At 37.0% G+C, this 24,931-nt stretch overlaps 1 protein-coding gene and 2 non-coding genes across 3 annotated transcripts in view; all 3 read left to right on the top strand.

The window, feature by feature from the left end:
- LOC139731808 (anthrax toxin receptor 1-like) overlaps positions 1-24,302 on the top strand; it is a 28,234-nt gene extending 3,932 nt beyond the window's left edge. The window contains exons 4-15 of the mRNA XM_071642684.1: positions 216-322; positions 4,670-4,743; positions 9,257-9,409; positions 10,126-10,186; positions 10,863-10,961; positions 12,082-12,151; positions 13,792-13,873; positions 14,608-14,703; positions 19,717-19,839; positions 21,779-21,919; positions 23,183-23,257; positions 24,276-24,302. Coding sequence (XP_071498785.1) covers positions 216-322; positions 4,670-4,743; positions 9,257-9,409; positions 10,126-10,186; positions 10,863-10,961; positions 12,082-12,151; positions 13,792-13,873; positions 14,608-14,703; positions 19,717-19,839; positions 21,779-21,919; positions 23,183-23,257; positions 24,276-24,302 — 1,108 coding nt within the window. The remainder of the gene's footprint in view (positions 1-215; positions 323-4,669; positions 4,744-9,256; positions 9,410-10,125; positions 10,187-10,862; positions 10,962-12,081; positions 12,152-13,791; positions 13,874-14,607; positions 14,704-19,716; positions 19,840-21,778; positions 21,920-23,182; positions 23,258-24,275) is intronic.
- Positions 16,730-16,891, top strand: LOC139731928 (U1 spliceosomal RNA). Its single transcript, XR_011711000.1, has one exon. It is a non-coding gene; the product is annotated as a U1 spliceosomal RNA (small nuclear RNA).
- LOC139731927 (U1 spliceosomal RNA) lies at positions 18,765-18,926 on the top strand. Its single transcript, XR_011710999.1, has one exon. It is a non-coding gene; the product is annotated as a U1 spliceosomal RNA (small nuclear RNA).
- Positions 24,303-24,931: the final 629 nt, after the last annotated feature.

Genomic DNA, 24,931 nt, shown 5'->3' with positions numbered 1-24,931 from the left:
ACAAAACTCTCGTTACAACGAAGTAAAGATTAAGGTAAAAAAAAAAATATGTGTGTATCTACGTATACTGTAGTTTATTGTTCGGCCATAACGACATGTCGATGTAACGAACGACTTCGATATAACGGGAGTCACCTTACAAATCCTCTAATTTCCCCTTTATGTGTAAATGAACAGTTGCATTTCATTTTTGCCAATTCATGTCTAACCGACAGCAAATTGCTCGAAGATGGTATCGCTCGATTACGTGACGTCATCACAGACGGTGGCACTTACTTGCACTCCGGTATCAAGGAGGCCAAGAGACAAATTCTCGCAACAGGTGGCTAGCATTCTTTCGTATTGTTTATAGATGCAATCAAATTCTCCCAACAGGTGACTGGCATTCTTACGTATTGTTTACAGATGCAAATAGTGGGGTGGCTTAGTGACAAATATACTGATAATCGTGACACGCCGGACAAAAGTGTCATTTTTTCCTCAGACATTTGTATATATATGAGGATCAAAATTAGGGGGTGCTCCAAGAAATCCGCTAACAGAAAAGATGAGAAAATGCCCTTAATTTGTACATAACAATAGTGTCTGAATTCAAAGACTATACACAGGGCATTCGCCAGGTTTCTGTACAATGCAATGCAATGTACATGGTTGCTAGTCTTAAAATTCAGACCCATAATACGACATATTGTGTGCATGTTTACAGTAATACACCATTTTTACTGGTTTTCCTATGGTAACAGGTGGTTAGTCTGTGTTGCAGACCTGAGGGAGGTGTGTTGGAATAGTCCAGTTTTCTTAAGCACCTTTTCATTAAATAATTTCCTATAATTTCTGGTAAAGGATTTTTTTAGTACTGTCTACCTCCTGTAGAGAAATGGCAAAGAGTGACATGTGACTCTGGCTCAGATACTTTAAATCTTGGGCAATGACTGAGCCAGGTGTAGGACTATGTCACAGTTCATTTTTTCTCCCAGAACTACTAGTTTACCAGTAGAAGAGCTGCATATTCCATTGAGAACTTAAGGTTTTGGGTATTGACCTACATATTTCCTAACAAATTTAACCCGTTTCCTCCAAGATTGTGTGAATTCCATAGGTTTAGCGCAGGGATTACCTGGTTCCCGTAAGCAATTTTTATAGTCCGCACCTCCCCTCTTTATATGTTTCTTATTTCTTGTGGGGGTTATTCAAATGTTTAAAAAGGTTAAAAGTCTATTTTCATAGATGAAGTTGAATTTAGACAATTTGAATATTTTTAAAAATATATTGATATTTGTAATTTCACTCATAAAGACTTAAAGCGGTTTGAATATTTTTGGTCTGATAGCTATGTATAGACATGTTATTAAAAAGTAAAAGCAATGTTTGATTGGTTCACATTATCCAAAGAGGGTGGGATGTAGTTGGCTGGTGAACAAAGTCTATGGGGAAGTTTAAAAAGTTGATAGAAATAAAACAAAATCGGCATAGAGCAGAATCTAAATCACAATATGATATGACAAAATTCCCGACCCCAAAGGCGGTTGATTCTATGATGCTTTATGTCAAAATACATTCCACCCAAAATACATGTGATTGATAGGAGGAAAAAGTATAGTACATTAAAAACAATATAGTTCAACTAACCCCATTAGTCGAGCAGCATAATGAAATGATTGTTAAGTTTTATCGCCTTGTCAATTGAAGATGATGTTACATAATGACAATTATCAAAGTCAGCTAGATCTACGAGTATATCAAGAAACCAAAAAGAAGGGGTGGGGTGGGGTGGGGAGAGAAGAATGAAGTAAGTTATTAGTATTTGTAGTTTTGGTTTTCAGTATATTCATTTTAATTTCCTTAATTTCCGTTAGGTCATCATGGATTGGAGCATTTGTGTACTAGTAATCTGCCAGGAACAAACACAAGAAAAACTTAAAGGTCCTATATTATACACTTTTGGGAGAGTGACTTGAAAAAAAAAAATGTTCAGGATATCACATTTTATGCATAATATGTGTAGGTCTGGGGGCATTTCATGAAGCATTTTGTCCGACAAGTTGTCGGACAAATTTGCTCTCTGCCAATCAGATGCAAGGATTTCTGTAGTTTGTAACAGTTTGTCAGAAAAATATCTGACCAAACTGCTTCATGAAATGCCCCCCTGGGGGGCATTTCATGAAGCATTTTTGTCCGACAACTTGTCGGACAAAAATGCTCTCAGCCAATCAGATGCAAGGATTTCAGTAGCTTTTAACATTTTGTCAGACGAAATATCTGACAAAACGCTTCATGAAATGCCCCCCAGTTGTATCACAAGACATCCTACCATATACAGTTTTTGCAATCAAAGCAAACATATAAAGAGATATCAGTATTTTTCTCATTAAAGCATAAATGCGGACGGTTTAGTCTGGAAACATGTTATCATAGAAATATTGTTCACATTTTGTGTTATTAACAATACTTAACATTGATTATACAGATTCATTTTTTACAGAGGTTCTTTGTATCCGTAACTTACACTTAAGAATAATTTTCAAGCACTAATTTTGGGTTTTTGCCTTTAATTATCCACAAAAAGGAGGACTCAGTGCATAAAAGGTGTATGCTTTATTTTTGGAAAATGTTGAGGAGATCAGGAAAATAATATATATTGATGTAGATTTTGGACCTGAAGGAGCAGTTGAAGCATTTTTAAGAAACAATGCCTTGTGGCATCGTTCTTATCATCAAAAATTAATAATGGCAAACTCAAATGAAAATTGGAGGGGGGAAGAAAAGATGAACATAATGACATGAGACAGCTTGGTAAAGATTAAACGCTAAAATAGACAATGCAGCCTCTTTTCTCAGTTCATACTTATCCAGAGTGTGTGCTTTCTTTCCAGTACCGGTATTATTATTTAGATAGGTTAGGGGAATCCCTTTGAATTGTGTGATACATCATTTTAAAGCTTACAGTCTGCTCTTTCAGAATCTGTCCTTAAAGGACAAGTCCACTTTCATGCGCACGTGGATTCAGTGAATACAACAATATTAGTAGGACACATCACAGAAAGCTTGGAAAAAATCGTACAATCCGTTCAAAAGTTATGATTTTTTAAGGTATCTGCACAGTCGCGGCTGGATGAAAAGACTACCACAGTGTATGATGTCACATGCACACATTCTAAGGAAAATGAAATGAGAATTTCACAAAACCATACTTTTTGAATAAAGTTCACATAGTTTCTTTGACTTGCTACTTACGTATGTCAAGGGTAAAATTATTCCCCCTGCCTTCTGAAAGAGAAGTCGAGTATCCTTTTGTAAGCGAAAATAATTTATGTTGAATTTTCTTTATTCATTCTTTATATCGTTGTACACATGTGACATTACAAGGTATAGTAGTCTTCTCATCCAGCCTCGACTGCATGAGCAGAAACTTCAAAAATTCATAACTTTAGAACGGATTGTCCAATTTTCCTCAAACTCTCACTGATGTGTTCTACTATTGTTGCTGCATTCACTCAACCCACATGCTATAAAGGTGACAAATCTTTGTCTGGCGACTTTTTTGTTGATCAATTATACCAACCCTGATGGAAATCTCTTCAAATTCATAAGTTCTGAAGTCTCCTTTAAGTTTAACCAAAATCTATATATGTAGTTGCCATGGCAACATACCACTTAACACTAATGAAAAGTATTTCAAACCTCTATACATCCCGTTGATCAGTTGTACCTATTCAAATGGAATCTCTTCCAAACTGGAAAATAGCCTCCTGTAACTAACTTCAATCAAAAACCCTCGTTTTGGGTTGCCATGGCAACGCACAAATCAACAATTATATTTGACCCCTGGTTTATACTCTTGGTACCTTCTATATAACGTTCATATCAAATTTTGTGAAAATTGAATCTTCCTACCTGGAGAAATAAACAAAAACATGATTTTTAGAAAAAGTTCATTGACCTTTGACCTTTGACCTTTGGAAAATTCACCCCAAATTCAATCAAAATATTTTACTTGTTCTCAATATTCTTCCTGCCAAGTTTTATCCAGATTGGATATTCCTGACCTGAGAAATAGCCAAAAAACCTATTTCACAAATAAAGGTCATTGACCTTTGACCTCTGACCTCCTTCCCAGCATCAATTTTCTTGGAGCACCCTATTTTTTGAGAAGGTACATCATGAAGTACCTTTGGTGAAAAAAATCATGCTTTTGTCCGCCGTGTCACGATAATTTCACTAAGCCACCCCACTAAAACAAGTTCTTGCAACAACGATAGTGTCGAGCATTCAATTTCGTTCGCGCCAGGTGGCTGGCATTCTTTCGTATTGTTTTAGAGATGTAATCAAATTCTTGAAACAGGTGACTAGCATTCTTTCGTATATGTTTAGAGATGTAGTCCATATTCCATTGTTGTTGCGTTTACACCTGTCTATTATGTACGTTGCAAACATTGAACTGTGAATTAAAGGACTGTTAGAGCATTGACGATTGTGCCAACATTGGCAAGATGCTTTGTAACATTTTCCGTCCAATACGTTTTGTTTCCATTTGAGTGCTCATGATCCATATCAAAGTGTATTGCGGCTGAATATATCATATAGCAGATTAAAAATAATTATGATTTTATAAGACCTATACAGTGTGTTATGGATAAGCGCTAACGGCACTTGCTCTTTATCATTGAAGGCGGCGACACGGCGAGCGTGGTCGTCACTCTAACCGACGGAGTCCTGGACGACAGGACTAAGGCGGTCGCACAGGTAATCCCAAAATAGACCGTTTCTGCAATGTATAAGGATGTTTCTTTTCCTACAGCCTACTAACAAAACATGTCATTCACCTGCTCCCTCCCATTGTGTTCCATAGGTAGGAATGTAAGTTATTGCCAGGAAAGGACAATCCTCCGGCAAGCTTTGTGGTTGTTAAGGGCAAATTTTGTGAAAAAACAGCATGCATAAACTCTGAATTCATCACAGATAGAACCTGTATTTCAAACGAGAAATCAAGTGAAATTAGTTTATTAAGTTTAATCTTTATTCTGAAAAGAATAATAGCCAGGCTGAAGCGTGATGTATACAACAACTAAACAGCAACTCAGACATGATCTCACCGAGTTATAGGCATTTGAAGTATCAACCAGCATTTGGACCAACTATTGGAGAATATTCTTTTCCCCCATTTTTTTCCTTGAATAGTAATGGAAACAGTCAAAGCGAAGTCACACAGCTCAACGAATATCTGGGTGATATCACTTAATCATCGAGAAAGATTCGTTTTATGTCTCGCTCCTCTTGTTTTCGATCTGCATGTGTAGTCATCAAGGCGCCTATGATAATCATAAATTATTTTTATGTACATCTATACATAATATTACGAACATACATATAATATCATATGTATACATGTATTACGTATACATGTACATTATGATCATACACACGGTGGTCCTTTAAGTTATTTGGGTAATGCAACCTCACATGAATTGTCTATAAGTTCATGTTTTTTTCTTCTCTCTGTCAAAGAAACGTGCTCAGTATGACTTTGCTACGACACTGTGTTATTTCAAGAGTAAGTCAGAACCTCCGTGCATTAAAATGCAAAACAAGATGTTTCTCTAGTCAATAAATTCAGTTAAAAAGAAGAGTTTTTTTTTAAAGGAGATCTTTTGCAGTCAATTAATGATCGAAACGGCAATTTGAGGTACTCACCGGATGTCACGTGGCATAGTTAACTAACGCCCCAGCTTCCCCGTCATGTTAAATGTGTAATTATACTCTATAAGATACAGTGTTGATTCTATATGATTACCCTCACTTACAACAACCCTTTCTCGGGGGAAAACCTGTGTATGTTGTCCATCATATTTACTATTCTCCACTTCTATGATCGAAACAATGCATCATGATGATCATGAACTTTTATTAGTTCCCTAAACAATATTGACACGTTTATAGTGAACGTCTAAGGGGAAAAACAAACATTAAGATGATGCTGTCATTACGAACAAACACACTTCCTTGGTATAACTCACCCACACACATATCAACACTTGCACATTATCAACGATCACTGACTGATGCGAAAAATAAGACTATGAAAGGAGTGAAATAACATTCCAAAATAAAGGTCATGTCTTATTGGAACCTCGTCTGCGGACGGATTGACTATTTGAAGGAAATTTGTCATTTGAATGAATGGCGTGCCTGTAGGCGATCGAGCAGCATGCATTTGATGATGTCCTATCGTGGACAAATACGTAACTGCATGCAGGAAAGAAAGAGTTCTGATTCACCTTCCAGATTAATTAGTACATTACTCACGTATAGCATGCAAATAATAGTATTATGTGTAAGAGGAGGTGGGTGGGTGGGTTGGTTTGTGTTTGTAACTTTCAGTATTTAGTTTCAAGTTTCATTTTATTTCCGAATTTTTCTATGAGAATCGTAACATGGATTGCACCCCTTTACACTGCGCAAGACTTAAGCCCGCTTCTATAAAGCGAGATAACTCTAGCTCGGAATTATTTTAAAACAGCCATTCTCGGCCCATATGGCACGAGCTTGTGAAAAATACTGCACCTATTGAGTGCAATCCACTTAAACACTCGAAAACAAACTCACTGTCGAAGGCTTGACCAAGCTAAAATCGAGATACCTTTTATACTAACGTAAGCTCGGGCCTGATGCGGACCTGAACCACATCCTTTAGAGTATAGGCAAACTTTGGTTCGGACTAATCTTCCATTTTTTTTAATACTGGGGGGTATTTCGCTTCAGATCCGGACCTGAAGCGAGATACCTCCCAGTATAAATGGGGTAATATATTACTATCAGTACATGTATATGAACAATGTCTCGGAAAATGAATGTGCAGTATGTAAGTCACAATGATTTACAAAATACTTGAACAGATACGTTGACATCAAAGAAGTTGCCCTAATCATTGCAATCAATTCCAATTTCAAGGAGGAGAAAAAAATGCAGGACTCTGATATTGTAAGCAGGTGCTTGATCATTGATGGTAGCCTAAAAATGAAAAAAAAAAAATGTATGGAAAAGAGAGAAAGAAAAACAAAAGGCCACGGAAATCGAATCAAAAGCTTTTAAGTCAATCCACCTCCATACGCTAAGCCTTGCCTAGCCATCCATGCAGATCCGGGACCATTGTTCCATATTTTCAATGAATTAAAGTAATGTAGGCCCACTTTTACAGCTATTGGATTCCCTTGACATTTTTTGTCTTTGAAAACCCCAAATACGCTTCTTGACAAGGTATCGGTACTGAATCACAAGAGTGCAGAATTACTGCAGATAGAAGTAGTGTGGCTTCTTCTCTAGCAGTTGAATGTGACAGAAAATAATGTGCAATTTTATTTATATCCACAGCTGAAAGAGATAGAGAGATGGAAGGGGGAGGGGGGGGGGGGGGTGTCGTATAGGACTCGGATAGTGACGAGTATGTGGATTCGTCATGAGAGCCATGAGCTGTGCGTTTCAGATTTACTCCGCAGAGTACAATCTGCTACAGATGACACGTAACCCGCAAATTGCATCATTCCTTGCTATTCTAACAAGACATTCAACCGTGGATGATGTACATTTGAGGGCTGTGTTGAATTTGGTTCAAAACCTGTTGTCCAAGGGGTCAAGTTGGCATTTTTTATTTGTTGTTGTTGTTTCTTCCAACTTAATCAGTACGCAGGGGAAATCTTTATTCCATGTGAAATCATGCACCATGTCTTCTTGAACACCTGTGCGCAAACTTCCGTAGCGATTCTCTGCAGGGAAAAAAAAAATTGTTGAACGATGAGTCATCGTGCTATTATACTAGGGGTGCGTCTGTGACATTTACAGAAAAAATGTGAATAAACTTCCAAGGATTGAAGGCTCTGAAAAGAAGATGACAATGAAACGGTGGAATCCTATCGCTATGAATAAGTGCCTCGTTTTGATCGACTTAACGAATTTTTGCTTCCTGCTATCTACTGAAGGCGAAGAATGGTACAATAAGTATGTACTATCCCACGTTCCTGCTGTAACCATGGTTTCAATGACCCGACAGAGGTCACGTGGCTAGGTTTTCTGGATGGCACGTTACCGCACAAGTCTCTTTTGGTTAACCTCCCCGCGGGAGCTCGGAGCACAGGGTTGATCCCCGTTTTCCCCTTTCTATTGGCTTTCCTGTGTTTGCAATGAAACAGGCTCGTGTCAAAGTAATACATTGTTAAGCTGTTTAGGAGTTAGGGAGGAGTGCTGAAAATTGCTACCGGTATTCTTTGAGAGCAATGCCACAATTACATTGCTATGCATGCAGTAAAATCAAACAAAAAGAGCTGTATATCTTTTATTTTCAAATCTAGAGATTCTTATGCCCCAAAATGTTTTCGCATTTCTCACGGTTGCAGCCACATTTTTGAAAATTAGAGGAGATAATAATATGTCATCCCCTTTAAGCTTTCCATCAGCGTGGACTATACATATTTCATTTTCTATACAAATCTATTAAAATCAAATACAGCGATTACATCACATCAAAACTTTATAGATACAGTTATACAAGAGTTTACTGATAATGATTTAACATGACATCGTTTCCAGCGACAGTGAAGTTGCCAGCGCCGTTGGAGTTGTCATGGTTTCCGAATGTTTAGCACGTCAATAAACACCGGTAGTGGTTGTTCTTATAGGTGCGTGGTCCCCACACTTGTCCTTGATTGCCTTCAATAACCGATTACATACTGAACCGGGTGTGTCATATTTTACCTCCTTTGGAATTTATCAAATCTCAAAGGAAGTGGATTTAACTTTGGTGTTATTAAATGAGGACGTCAAAAAAATCGATGAATTTATGTTTTATGGAAGTGCGTATGTGAATGAGATGAAGCTGCCACCTCTTCACAGCAAGAACATTGATTCTGTGCCTCCATCATGTTGAAATATTAATGACTGTTGTGATGTGAAACATATTTCATATTTCGCCCAAGACAGTGACATTATATTTCATGACCTGTTTTCCTCATGTTTGCCTTCTTGATAATGACTTAATACCTGATCAATATTAAACTTAACCTTCTGACTAGAAATTAAAATGTTTATAGGGTATGAAACTTAATCAGTAATTCTTTGTCGGTCAAAGTAACTAAAATCACTTAGAGCGTTGCTAAACGCCCGCCCTGCAATTCATAGCTTGCCATGCTTCAAAATAGTTCTTCTTGTTCATTGTATTTGTTTTTCCTTTGTTGTGATGATCATCCTGACTTTTTTGTTTATGCAGGCAAACACCGTGCGCAATGCAGGCGGGTCCGTCCTGGCCGTGCGCGTCGGCCAGAGCAACATCAGGGACCTGGTCGACGTTGCCGACAAACCGTCATCGGAGCACATCTTCCGTGGGGACTCCTTCAACGATCTCGACCACATCATCGACAAGGTTTCTGATTTTAATGTTATTTGATGATACAGATAAACTTTACGAACAACATGATGTGTCACAGAACATAGTAAGACCAATTATAAAAACAGATAGATAGATGAATGAATGAATGAATGAATGAATAAATAAATAAATAAAATGAACAAAGGGGACGTTAACCTTGCCCACAGTCTCCTGTCATAAACAATAAACAGCAGTTCAAACAACGAACAAACAAACGAACGAAGAGAAAACATCCACAACACAACAAACATGTAATATTCTAAGAATCTGGCAGTGATGACCTCTTAAATGGGGAGAGGTTGTATATGATTATTGCTGAATATTTATGATATATTTGTATGTACAAACTAATTGGCCAATGGCATGCAAATGTATTATGTTGTCAGAATATACGTTTCGATTATATTTGTACGTCAGATACAGACAAAATGTTATTGTATAGTAATAATCATTTGAACCCAGTTATGTTTTTCTTGCTTTTGTGAACACCAAAATCAAAAAAATTCAAATTCAAATTCAATCAATCAATCAATCAATCAATCAATCAATCAATCAATGAAGTTGCCTTTTCAGATTAGCATAACATGGTAACGACTGATAGCAACAATTTTGTATAATTTTGCAATAAAACATAAATAAAAAAAAAATCCTGACAGTTATGAGAATGTGAGCAACTTTTTTATTCTTCACCTCCTATGTTACACCCACAGATTGTCAACACGTCGTGCGTGGAAATTTTATCGGCCTCCCCAACTGTAGTATGTACTGGAGGTATGTATGAAGACTTCCTGGAAGGGGAGAATGCTCTTATCCTTGTATGAATCATGTATATAGGGAGTTACTGTATCTCAACTGGAATTGAGGAAATTCATGCAGTGAACACGATTCATCTATACATTTTCATTAATGAGAGCATACATGTGTTTCAGATTATAATCCCAGCATGTTCACAACTACTGCAGAATATTGAATGAGGGGATAATCACAAACTTAATTTACTCTGGCACAACACTATACGGGCATTTTTTTTTAATGTGTTATTTCTTTATCATTATTATTTGAGGGAGTAGCTCGTTGTGTACGTTGATAAACATTCTTCATTTACAAATCTTGTAAACGATGGTTCTGATAACGTGTATAACGTCATGATTGTAGTCTTTACAATGTATAGAGTTTAAGATGAAGATTTAAGGTATGCTGTGTTAGGACCGTATCTCGACGTATATACAGGGCCAAGAGTTTCTGTTTTCTGTTGATGGAGGTAGCTATAATGTACCACTCTCTCACACTTTTCTTTGTATTTCTTACCATTATAATGATATCGCAATCACTGGATCTCTTATTATGAGAATGTTGAGTCAAGTGATTTACCATCAGGCGTATACGAGTAAATTCATTTGCCACAAGACCAAACAATTCACGATGTTTATGCTTACTTTTCTTGCAGAGACTTTCAACGTCACCATAAAAGGTAACGGATTCACGAGGACGATGGATGTGTCAAAGGTCCGGTGTAACTTCCGGCTAAACGATACAGACGACCAAGGTAATTAGCCGCCCTCGTGACTTTATCAAAAAGAGAGAAAAGGGATTATATGTTAGCGCGTAAACGGTTTGGGCCGCAAATATCAAAATATTAATGTACTTGGTTTAAGCTATTAAAATAATCGTGGAAGGGTATCAGATTTTACTTACGATACCACTCGTCTACCCTTTCTTCGTGTATGGGATAAGGAAATCTTTCTGAACTTTAGATCCAAATTTCACAATTACAAGCACGCTGTCATCCTTTTCCGTACTTTTAAAAATCGTCAGGGCTTCGACGTTATTTTAGAGTCACGGTGTAAAATCGGGTCAAGGTATAAAGGTAGTCAAGGATATGACCTTCTTTACTCAGTGGTAAGATGATAACGATTTTAATGACGAATGAAAGGGAAATTTCCCGACCCTTTGTGCTTGCGTATACAGTCATCATGTATGAGTCACTTTAACCAATTCAGGCGACATCAGTATAGTACAGTATGACCTTCTTGAAAATATGCTATAGGATGGGAAAGCACCGTGAGTTATTAAAGCTCTAAATTCAGAATGTCCTCCTTGTTAAGGAAGTAGTTGCAATGTGAGTTTCCATTTTGCCGAAAATGTGAGATAATGTGACATAAACCCCCCCCCCAAAAAAAAAAACAAACAAACAAAAATCGAGCATACGAGGAAATAAAGCAGAGACGGAAATCCAGATATGGGGAGGGAGGTGGAAAATTCCTTCATAGAATATGCCCAGGGTGCTGCTGTGACAGATATTCTGGTTCCCATTTCATAAAGCTGTTCGTAAAATTACGCATGACTTTACGAACGAATGGAATACGAAGTGCCAATGTGTGTGCCCATTTTTTCCCTTATCTGATACGTTTTAACAAAGTACGACTGTATGTCAATATTTCATTTACATTGGGGCAAAAATACACTTTCAACCAAAAACGTGTGTTAACTTTTTTTTGTTGTAAGAATAATCACCATCTGCAAATTTCAAATTTAGCTTTTGAAATTAACGATGATTAGGAAACCCACTTGGCTTGCCATGTGTAAGTCGTTCGTAAAGTCGCACGTGACTTTACGAACAGCTTTATGAAACAGGACCCAGCTGTACTGATTTCTTCCCTCTACAGAAGTGTCGCCGCACCTAGTTACCGATAGTGAGCTTGTGTGTCCAGCGCCGCACATCGAAGAAGCCGGAAGGTGCGGAATTACTTATAATATTATGGAATAATTTTAGAAAGTGGAACACTCCCATGTTCGTTTTGAGGTTAATGAATAGAGTTAAATCACACACAGAAGCGTGATAGAATACGAAATTTTATTGAAATTGGGCGAAAGAAATGAAAGCGGTTCAAGTTGTTGTTCAAGTTGATTTATTTTATTTCCAACAAACAAAATAATTGGAAGTACAATGAAACATTTCAAAGTATTTTTTTCGTCATATAAAGCAGTGACATCTTTCATGACCACATTATTCAAATTGAGCAAGATAATGATGCCATCGGCTCTAAAAGTCTAATCATTGGCATGTGTATAAAAATGTTTTGTTTTGAGTTATGCTGTATTATAGCAGTAAGGTACGACATCTTACCCTTCAAAGTTTAGTTTTAGAAGTGTGCATTGATTTGATGTAAGTTATCATATGATTATTATTATTTTTTTATTTCAAAGGAGGAAAGTTATTTTGTTCGCAGGCCATGTGGAAGATTTGAAGACAATAACATCAACACGCATAATGATATACTGTATCCATCGGCATTAATGTCTCAGAAAAAGTATTAAAAAGTTCAAATTCCACAACTTTCTCATTGAACAACGGTTTTCATTAAATATTGATTTTAATACAAATGTATTCGCATTATGCTATTTTTTTCCACAATAGAAGTCAGCTTAGATAGGGAGTGTTGACCTGTGTTTTGTACATTTAAAACAGAACCAGGACTAAACCGATCGTGTTCATTTATTCTCATCTTACCTGTTTTAGAATTAGTCAGCGCAACCTTCCTCACCTGTGCATCCATAATACGTTAAAGAGGATGTTATAAAGGCGTTAAATCGATAATGGATGTCGATAATGAATGAGCAATGACTGTTTTTCTGTGCGTGTGTTCTAATATTCAGGTCATTGATCCTAGTTTTGAGATGTCAAAAACCTCCTCCCCCAAAAAGATATATTGCCCAGTTTTCTGCCAATATACCCTGTCAAACGCGTAATATTGTCTATTGGAAGTTAACTGTGGATATTAGACAGTCCGATTGGAAGTCTCCATTTTTGTCAATCAATATATGAGGCAAAACAAAATTCACCAACTATTCAAACAGATGACACAAAAGTTGGGGTTATTCCCGTAATCATCTCCCTCCTTCCAAATAAAGATACTGTAAAGGTGCGAATGGTGATGCATTATGTCATGACGGAAGTACAGACAGCTTGTATAATAACACACATGTATGTCTGCATTATTGCACAGTCTTTTTATTCACTCTTAAAAGAAAATATTGCAGAATTAAAAACTTGATATCTATCAAGGATGACCTTCATACACCTTTTATTACTAAACTGCGTGATCTCTGATGGCTGTCAAACATTGTGGAAAACTGAAGTGAATAGGATCTGGACGTTGCTTTGCCAGCAATGCGTGACTATGCTAATGAATGTTTATGGAAAGCAACACGCGTCGGAAGAAAAGATTTGCATTGCTCGATTATTATTAGTGGCCTTGCGTATGTACATGTATTTTACTGAAGATTGTATTGCCATGTGGTATATTATAACGCTCCTAATCAGATGTCATTGCACAGTATAACGTTACGTTCTTCTCTCTACTTCCAACTTTCAGTTTTGTTGTATTACAGGTTTCTGTGAATGGCATTTCGTTCATATCCAGTAATGTAACCATCACGGGAGAAGACTGTACGCCGGTAAGTGGTTTTAAATTTCCTCTAAGAGTTTCAGTGTAATGTTTCAAAGCCTCCATGTGAGTACTTTCCATGTGAATATCGAGCACTGACGTAACAAGTGTGCTTGAGCCAAGGAGACGCAGTGTTCAGAGAGGTTTATCCTTGAAACATGAAAAGAAAATGAAAGATAGTTTCATTATCATTTCCCTTCGTGTTGATGATTTATTCTTTGTAGTGTGTGTGCGACGAGAACAATTTACGGTTTTCCCCGTGACGACGGAACAAACACTTTAATAATTTGATTTCGGATGAAACAAATCCCTGTCAGCCCACGAGCTTACAGTTAAAGCCCGTAGCACATTATAGGACTCACGACTATACGACTGACAGACTCTGGATCCGAAATTAATCAAAGTAGCCCCAGAGTAAACACGCTTGTTTATTTCAGGTCCAAGTCCGTCAGTCGTATAGTCGTGAGTCGCACAGTGTGCGGCGGGCTAAGGAAATTGGCAAATTCTGTACTCCCGTGACTGGCGACAAGATGCTTGCAATCCCACGACGGTTACTCTTCCATGAATCCCTTTTCAGATGAATTTCACAGGAGTAGGCTGTCATAGAAATATAATACCATTCTATTGCATGAACTGATGATACATGTAGTCATGTTAGTGACTGTGGTGTATCTGAGTGTTCAGATTATCCCTTTTAAGAGTTGTATTAACATGTGCAAGGTGTGTGATTTGATCACGTGACAGCCTGACGTCACTGGCATCGTCCTGGGTGTTTTCTTTGTGCTCCTGGCCCTCGGTCTCTTCCTCCTCTGGTGGTTCTGGCAGCTGCTCTGCTGTGTGGTGAGTGGTCTACAACGCTTCCTCTGCCCCCCCCCCCCCCCGACACACACACACACACACACACACACGCACAAACACAAACACACACACACGCACACACTTAACTGGATAGGTTCCTGTACAATATTGTCACCATCATAATAGCAATAAAAATGCAATTTGATAATGATAAACGATGATGATGATGATGACGATGATGATGATAAAGATAATGACAATAATAATGGTAATGATTTATTTTCTTTTATTATTATTCATCATTATTATTGTTATTATTGATATTATCATTATACTTATTATTTTTATCATGATCATGATCATGATCATCATTATTATTATCAGCAACAAAAGCTAACAACGACACCAACAATGATTTTCACAGCGACAAGAATGCTTGTCCAAATCTTGATCTGAAATGTCTGAAATAAAATTCAACCAGGGAAAAGGGAATTGAGACCTCTTTCTCGTCTCCCCTTGAGACAACGGACAGCTGAAGCTTACCTTCAAAATGTTCGTTACGCGGCCTGCCATGACTTCGCGTTTGCACCTGACATAATAGGTAACTTTGCGAATTCCATGGCATTTGCACCTGCGACAATATTGCTATAATGAAAAATCTGCACGCTGAGCCAAATAGAAATTTTACCCACAAACCCTAGCCCTTATAGTAATCCTCATCCTCATATCAAGCTAAACCTATGTAACCCTATCACAACCCTGACCCTAACCCGAAGTCCTCGAAAAAAAAAAAAAAAAAAAAAAAAAACCAAGACCGGAGCAATTGTCACAGGAGCAAAATGCCGTGTCACAAACTTTGCGACAAGAATTAGACGTGACACTATACCTTCTTGTCAGCGGAAACCCCTCTCCCATAGGTGATTTCACTATAAAGTGTTTGTCTAAAGTATATAATCAATGACGAATGCAAAAGCAAAACATCTGTGAAACCGCAACTTGTCTGTTTAATAGCCAGTCACGATCAAGCAATTGGAGACCCAAAGGATCTAGTTATATTCGCTGTTATCCATAGGTAAGAATTATAAGTTATGGAGTCTTTGTTGTATTTTTGAAAATGATGATGAATCATAGTGTAGTGACTCTTCATCGCGCATTTTCTGCAGATTGCCCATAGCTTTAGACCTATAAGGTTTTTGAAAGTGCGTTGAACTGAAAAACAAAAATTATATCTAAAAAGAGAGTCTATAGACAAGTTAGTTTTTTGTGTGGTTTTATAGGTGTTGTGATGTTAGCACGCTTGTGTAAATAAACTGACCCCGAGATCAATTAATTTCGTCAGCGAAATAAATGAGGCATGTCATCTTCTCAGTGAATATTAGTCAAACTTGGGGGTCCATCGTCAACTTGACCGTGTTCGGACAATATTGGTGTAGACCCCGCCACTGCCTTCATTCCGATGACAATCAGAACGGTGGAAGACTGATGTGTATGTGGAATATCATGCGGGATATTCTTTGGGCTTCTAAAGATATAACTCTTTAATTGAATTTTTAAAAATTGTTTTCACATTTGGAATAAACGAACCTCGAAGAAACTTTTCTGGCTAATTTCGCTACTAATACACGTCTACGGTTTCCACACACATACACCATGATGTACTGAACGTTGTTCAGAGGAATTCAGGGATCCGTAGTGTATTGTCATCAAATAGATCATTTGTTTTTATATCTTTGGTGGGCAACTTGCCGTGACAACTGTGAAAGACACCGTCAGCAAGCTACAATGGGCATGCGCGGTTCACTGTTGTAATGAAAATGATATGCATACAAGGTTAGCTCATTTCGAAATCATGAACAGTATTCTGGTTCAAATAACATTATTAGTTGGGATTTCTCACGGCTAATGTGAAATAATTATATAAGAACTGCGTCGATTTTTGTTTTGAACAGAAGAGATGAAAGGATGCTTTATGATTAAGTAGACAAGCTCGCAAGTAGAGTCTTTCATAATAACTATGCCTTGAAGTGGTTTGATAATGATTGGAGCGGCTTGTCCAGCAAATCAGAGCATACTTACCTGGCGCAGGAGTTGCGTTGATCAAGAAGGACGCACTCCCAGGGCGAGGCTTGCCATTGCACTCCGGCTTGCTGAACCTTGCGATTCCCCCAAACGTGGGGAACTCGGGCGTATAATTTATGGTAGCGGGGATCTGCGTTCGCGCTATCCCCCACGTTCAAATTTCAAAGAAAGATCCTGACAGATGAATATGTTGCTACAATCTTTCTGTGATTGGCTCAAGAATTGGAAACAGTTATTTTCTCGTTTAATCAGGAAAATTTGTTTAAAAAAATCACATTGTGATCTGTAATGAAAAACATTAGCCTATAATTCTAAGAGAAAATATATTGCTGATCTGATTTTCGGACAAAGGATTTGAAGAGTTTGTTTGCAAAAACCGGTAAGTCCATTTTTGAAGATTTTGAAGTACGGTCTCTGTCAGAAAGTACAAAATAATACCTTTTAAATGATATATTGTCACTACATATAAAGGTACATTTTTGAAGTTATGGTCAAAAGAAGCAAAATTTTTCTTATTATTCTGTTTATTTTTCTTGACCTTTAATCGCAAATATCTCTATTTTGCAAATATGGACTTATCGGTTTTTGCAAACAAACTCTTCATTTGTTTCGAAATGAATGACTGGGTCCTCAATGTTAATAGATTTGGATCTACCATGATATCATATAATATGATTAATACATGTATGAACTCTCATGTGTTCTGTGGCCCAAATTATATATCACAATTTCCTTTACAAGATTGGATTTACTGAAAATGAGAGTTACTTTATTGTTGATTTGCTTGTTATTTCCGTTCGTAACATCGATAAAAATAATGTACACGCATTAACAATGATACCAAAAACAGGTGAATTACTCAAACCTGCCTTTCTCGATGTGCATCAAATTCAACCTTGAAAACTACATGCGACTAATTCCTGACTTTTAAACTAGCCTAGTCTCTGGACGTTGATTGTTGTCCGCCAATATTACACCTGATCGTCTTGGGTTATTTTCTCTTTTTTTTCAGTAGAAGGGAGCATTGATATAATCATTTCGGAATTATTTTCCATAGAGTAATCACCTCCCCTAGATATTGTTCGCGATCTGAAGAAGTCGCCGCTTACTATTCTCCTCGGTCCACTGTGAGCAAAGCGGCTGCATTGGTTGACGCGATGAGACTATAGCAGAGTTAATCCCCTGAGGAATTGTCCTGCCTTGCTTGTGTAAATAAACTTTCCTCGGCAGCGACTAAGCAAAATTATTTATACAAAGCATGCCATTGTCTTGACGAAGTGATACTTAGTCAAAGTTGGATGTCCTTCGTCAACTTGACTATATAGCTTCCATTCTGGACCCCTTCACTACCCCACCCTAATAAATAAATGAATTGGAGGACTACACAGAGTATATGAACATATTAATCTCCGTTATATTGTTATCAGCAGCTATCTTATCCCATTCTCTTGATTTTTAATGGGTTGAAGCTAACTCGGGAGATAGACCCCCTCGATTAATTACTATTACAAAGTGTACATGCATGCGAACGAGCAGTCTTAATTTCACCCAGTAGGCTGTGCGATACCATGTGCGATCACAGCCATATGGGTGTGTGTACGCGTGAATGCATGGATTGTCATACCCACACACACACACTCGGGGGCATTGCGGACGCAGGATCCTTTGTGTACGTGCGGGCTTTATTCGTTGTACAGTGTACTACGTTTTCTGCTAAATCACGCATGCGTCGTATATTTATTCAAACAAGAACATGAATATGCATATTAGGTGTGTGATGTTTGGAAATAGGTCTGCAATATCAGCATTTCTGCATTATTGGCACATTTTCTACATCGATTTCATAGGATTAATGTAACAAAAAATTATCCTTAAATATGTTTGTATATTTTTGAGTTCTGGTTACCGAAAAAGTGAAATTTATCAATGATATTACTTATAAAGCTTGGTGGCTAATCTCTTCGATAACCGCGCCTTGATGTGCTTTGATAATGAACATATCATCATGCTCACCATTCTCAAGCATACTTACCTGGCGCAGGAGTTGCGTTGATCAAGAAGGACGCACTCCCAGGGCGAGGCTTGCCATTGCACTCCGGCTTGCTGAACCTTGCGATTCCCCCAAACGTGGGGAACTCGGGCGTATAATTTATGGTAGCGGGGATCTGCGTTCGCGCTATCCCCTACATTACTATAATGATAAAGTCAGAATCAACCAAACTCTATAACATCCACATATACCCAAGTATGCCACTCTTTCTCATGTGTATTATCAATTAGGCTCTTCTTCCTTTTTGCTTCAGTGGAATGTTCAGGCCATCATATAATTCATTCATTATACTCATATTTATTATGCTTCATACAAAGCACATATTTATTATTTATTCATTCAGTTTTCTTTACCCAGGGTAGCCCCATCAGTGGTTTACACACTGTTATCCTATATGCACGTATGTGCTATTATATATTATCATATATATATATATATATATATATATAATTAGATATATTATTAGATATTATATATAGTATTATATACAATAAAATGTTTCATAAAAAACCATACAGATACCCAATTATAAAAAATAATGTATTGAACGAGAAAAAATAGGCACAGACATAAATTAGGAATACCTTCAGGTACATCCACACAATTTCAGTTATTTATGAATCTAAAATAAACAAAAATCAGTATTTCAAACCTGCTATCCCCAACCGTCCCTTGCTTGTATGTTAATATGTATGTGTACATAAGTATGTTTGTGTGTTTATATATATATATATCTATACATATCGTATATATGTATTATATATATATATATATATATATATACACATATATATATAAATCATATATATACATATATATATATATATATATATATATATATATATATATATATAATGTATTTCTTTTTTTTTGTGTGTGTGTGTTCAGTCACTAAATTTACCACTATATATATCCACCTCGGACAGGTTGCAATCAAGCCCCCTCCTCCACCGCCTGAACCTCCCGCATCCCCTAATTCGAAGAAGTGGCCCACAGTGGACGCATCCTACTACGGTGGAGGTGGTGTCGGAGGAATCAAGGCCATGAGGGTGAGTGCCTGTTGAAATATATATTCCATATATGCATATATATATATATATATATATGTATATATCAGTATATATTATGGACTAAAATGTAACCTGTTACGCTCCTTAATGCCCCTAACTCAGTGTTCTACTCCCCGTTTTTCATTTATCTGCAACCTTTTTCTTCATTTTACGATGTATAGCAAAATGCAACAGCGTAGTTTTTGTGACAAATGAACATATTATATAATTACACATTCTATAAAATCATGCTTAAAGCAGGAAAAAAGGAAAAGGAAATCGGTAGGAAAACATTGTAGGGAAGAATGAGCTTTACCATAATCATGGAATTGTGATGTATTGGCCCGTATCGAATGATACAATAGAAGCAGACTTTGTTTAAAGTAACCTTGTTTCTTAAGTAATATGATAATAATGACTGAAGTATTGAAGTATTCAGCATCAAGACTACAAGATTGAATGAAAAAACCCCCCCATAATTTTGTAATTTATGAAGTATATCACCATAATATCAAAGCCTTAAATGCATCCTTGAATAAGGTAGTAACATGTTCTTTACTGAATATTCATTTCTATATTTATCTTTACTAAATAAAACAGTTTATCAAGTAATATCTTAAAACACAATATGTTGTATATTTTCTCCTAAAGCCAAATTGAAATGAATTGTGTATCATTTAGAAATAAAAATGAGTCTGATGTATCATATTTTTTTTCCTGATTTTTTTTATATCACCTTCACAATTTTTAATCTATTTATTTTTAAGGACAAATTAATACATATTTTAGGGGAGACACTATGAGGAATTATTTGTTTTAAACATTTCATGACAATTTGCATTATTTCATCTTGCTTGGCTGATTTAAACAAGGCAACATAATATTTTGCGGGGGTTGTGCCAGTTATTCAATGAAATAATTTTCAGCATGTATTCCAGAGTCCCACATGGATGAAAGATGTGTAAGATTCTCCACAACTTTCTATGTTAAAGTCATAATACCTTGTGCATTTTTTAAAAATTATTCTTTATGATAATCTTTAATCTTTCAAGAATTTAGTATCATTTATGTCAGTCAATTGATTACAATGGTTCATATGATTTGCAATTCTTATCTCTTGGTCGCTGAATCCATAATTCATAACATAATCTTTTATATTTTTATTGCATCGAGAATGCCTAGGATATTGTTAATCCATTTTTTTTCTTACATTTTTTTTATTGTTTAGATTTAAAAATTGATATATTTTCATCATAATATCATATTAATTTATGTATGACTTATTCATAACATATGCTTTATCTATATTTTTTCCGGTAAGTATTTCCAACCATTGCCATTACTTTAATTTATATCAATGCCATAATTGCAGCTACATTTCCTTTTTACACATAATATGAACTTCTCTGACTTGAAGTTCAATTGGGAAGAAAATAGAAATATTGGTAAATGATCAAATAAATCATTGTAAAACATGCCATTGATTGGTCACAAGTTAATGATTGGTAATGTGATAACAATCTTTACTCATAATTTCATTTTATCTAATGATAACTTGTTCAGACAGTGGTTTCAAACTAGCTACCTGTGTCAGGTTTGTGCAATTTATGTAATATTTTTACACATATAATAATTGTATAATATTTAGCTGTATTAAACATGTAATAATTTTCTTGTGTAAGTTGCAATGCACATAAATTCAAGGATTTTCTTGTGTCCATGTAGATTCGACCAAGGCGAGGTTGACTGAAAACTGAGAAATTATAGTGTCTTTGCTCCGATACCCTCTACTACTTAAGTGACACGTGTGGTGTTTAATGAACACCCTTCCATGTTTGAATGAAACATGCCGGCAGATATAATCCATCTCACCTCGAGTAACTTCCGTAACTGTTAACATGTGTATCCTTGGTCCTATGACGTATTGTGTCCTGCGCAGGTGAACTGGGGTGAGAATGGTTGCACGGAGGCTGGTTCCCACTTAGAGAAGGCCAAAGGCGCCAAGACACTGGCAGTCAATGAAGAGGGCACTGACCTCCAGATCAGAGAAGGTCGGCCAGGGTGCCTCGAAAGCCTGAAGGTAAAAAAAAAACACCCTTAACCCTCCATGTACCACATTTATTACCTGTCCATGGCAGGGGCGGATCCAGGAATTCTGTAAAGGGGAGGCGCCTTTACAAAATTAAAGGGGGGTGCATGTGCCCCCCATTTTTTTCTTTTTTTTTTCTCTTTTGTTAAAAAAAAAAATAAAAGGGGTCGCACGCCTGGTGCACCCCCCTCTGGATCTGCCACTGCATGGGTATGTGGGTGAAGTTTTGGCACATTTGACTCATTGGAACATAAAGGGTTACGTGACCCTAAACTGTCACCCATGCTCACCTATCGTCATATCCACTAGAATACATTCTTGTCCAATCAATACAGATCCATGTATCCTTAAAGGGATCGTATAGTTTTGGTTGAGACCTAATTTCAGGTTTCTAACATTTTTTGGTGAGATAATGAGAAACCTCTTATGAAAAATGAAAGAGCATGTGATTCCATGAGGAACTCAACGTTTATTTGATGAAAATTGGTTTTAAAATGGCTGAGATATCCAAAACAGAGCAATTCTAATAAGTATGGGACCCACACTCTATTATGATCGCTTTGTTTTACTTTGTTTTTGGATGTTTCAGTCATTCCAAACCCGATTTTCATCAAATAAACTTTGAATTCCTCTTAAAATGGTATGCTCTGTACTATTTCATAAGTGTTTTCTTGGTATCTCGCAAAAAGTTAAAAGTCCAATTCTCATCTCCACCAATACTGTACCCATCCCTTTAAACTGTCATTGAATGAGAACACACAAACCTTTTGTCTCACGGTAGTTATCCTGCAGGGCAGTTATATCGACAATATGTGATATAATATAAGACCTCCCCTTCAGTTTGTTTGTTTGTTTGTTTGTCTTTCTTTTAGGGGGATGGGATAAACTGGATGCCATTTGTTTCAACAATATTTAGATTGTGTTTTTTTAAGCCACTAAAGAATAAAGAGTGAAGAAGACTACATAATATCCAACATCATATGGCAATTCCTTTGCTTTTTTCATTTCACATTATGCTCCTGATTTGTACAAATGAATTGTGTACACATGTATGTATTTTTGCATCCTCTTTTTTTTTGTATTTCATAAAAAGTCATGGGGGGGGGGGGCACGGTGAGATGGATTGAATGTGTAGTTGATCAAACTCCCGTTTTGCACCCTTCCTGTCTGAACACGCTTCATGTCAATAATTACCCTGAAAATTTATGGAGTCACCATAGCAACTTGGTATCATCATCTCTTCCACAGAGTAAGCTAGCAGCGTGCTTTGCTCCTGTGAAGTCATTGTACGACAGGATTTCAGTGATGAGACCAGCACCAGGAGACAAGGTACGTCAAGACAGACAAACAGAATTTAACAGACACACATGCACAGAAAGACACCCAGGCATAAAGCCGCAGACACAATAATATTAGAATTTATGTATTTGGCAAGTTTGTGTGTGTATTTTTACAATGAACACGTTGTGTGATAGCTCTCTCTCTATATATTGACCGATTCTGTGACGCGCTATGTGTATTATCGGCATGGGCAGCGCCATTACTGCGGTGTCCCAGCCGACCCCCCTCCCCACTCCCCCACCCCCTGCCTACATTAGCACGCGCGCGGAATGAAAAACTGATGCATGGTTGTTTTAGCCAATAGGCATCTCGTACTGGGTGCGCGAACGCTTGCTAAATGCGCGAACCTTTGTTACAAGTGCGCGATAAACATGTTTCGGGGGGGGGGGGGGGGGGGGGTGGGGGAGAGGAGGGGGGGTAGGCTGGGACTCCGCAATTTGAGCTAATGGCTGCGCCCAGTGCCACAAATTGTCTGCTGCCCTCAACGAACCCGAATCGGTCTATATGTATATGAGCTTTCTCTCTCACATTCATACAAAAATATATTTTAATCTAATTCAGGATAATATCATGGAAACTCTGAAACAAAATACATGTATGACTATCCTTCATATGTGCATGTTGTCACCATCCCATATTCAGGATGACTTTTTTTTTGGTATTACTTTCATTGGTGAAGCTGATTTTGTTGATCCTTTCGCCATTTCAACTAATTCTTGCCACTTTGTGTGAAATGCATCCCCGATCATAGTATATTTGAAAAACTAACATTAAATTAACATTAATGTGTGGTTATACGTCATACTGTGACCCTACATATTCTGATGCACCCACAGCACATGAATGTCACATACAAGTGTTTTTATCTTATTTTTATAATTTTGTTTTTTTTTAATGAGAATGACATAAAGGATGCTGTGTAAGAAGATTAAACTTTATTACGTTTCATGATTTCCAAACACTTAATTCTCTTTCGTGCTTTTTTCTTTCAAATAATGACTCACAGGGCAAGTGCTGTCGAGTTCAGCGCTAATGGTGACCTTTGACATCAAAATGACTACCGGCATTCAGACCAACGACAATTTCTACTTTGCAATACTGATATACTCGATACATTCACAATTTTTCCACTCGTTGTACATATTTTTTAAAAACTTGTGAAAATTTAGGTCGTATGAAGGAAGTAGGATTTATACCTGTAGTGATGGTTTGAATCCAAACTTTGTACATTGCCCTTAAAAGGAGCTAGATTTTAATTAATAGGCAAAATGGAAGTGTTGATTGAAGGAAATATTGATAAACATTTCATTATATCATTAACTATTGGAGAACATGCATGGGTAGGTGTGAAAGTAGTGTGTGTATGTATATATTAAAAGAAAAATCATATGAGGTGACAGTTGCAATTAGATCCTAGCAAGGCTATCCTATAACTTCAGACAAGAGAGAGCAAGTTACTTTTAAAGGGATGGTATAGTATTGGTGGAGATGAGGATTGGGCTTTTAACTTTTTGCAAGATATCACAAAACCACTTGTGAATTAATACATAGCATACCATTCAAAGAGGAATTCAAAGTTTATTTGATGAAAATTGGTTTTGGAATGGCCGAGACATCCACAAACAAAGCAAAACAAAGCGATCCTCATAAAAGGTGGGTCCC

The sequence above is a fragment of the Diadema antillarum genome, unplaced genomic scaffold, assembly GCF_040938485.1.
Source record: "Diadema antillarum isolate AM-2024a unplaced genomic scaffold, OU_Dant_1.0 seq00000386_RagTag, whole genome shotgun sequence".
NCBI lineage: Eukaryota > Metazoa > Echinodermata > Echinoidea > Diadematoida > Diadematidae > Diadema > Diadema antillarum.
The sequence above is the reverse complement of the archived record's forward strand: the minus strand, read 5'-3'. Positions and strand labels throughout refer to the sequence as shown.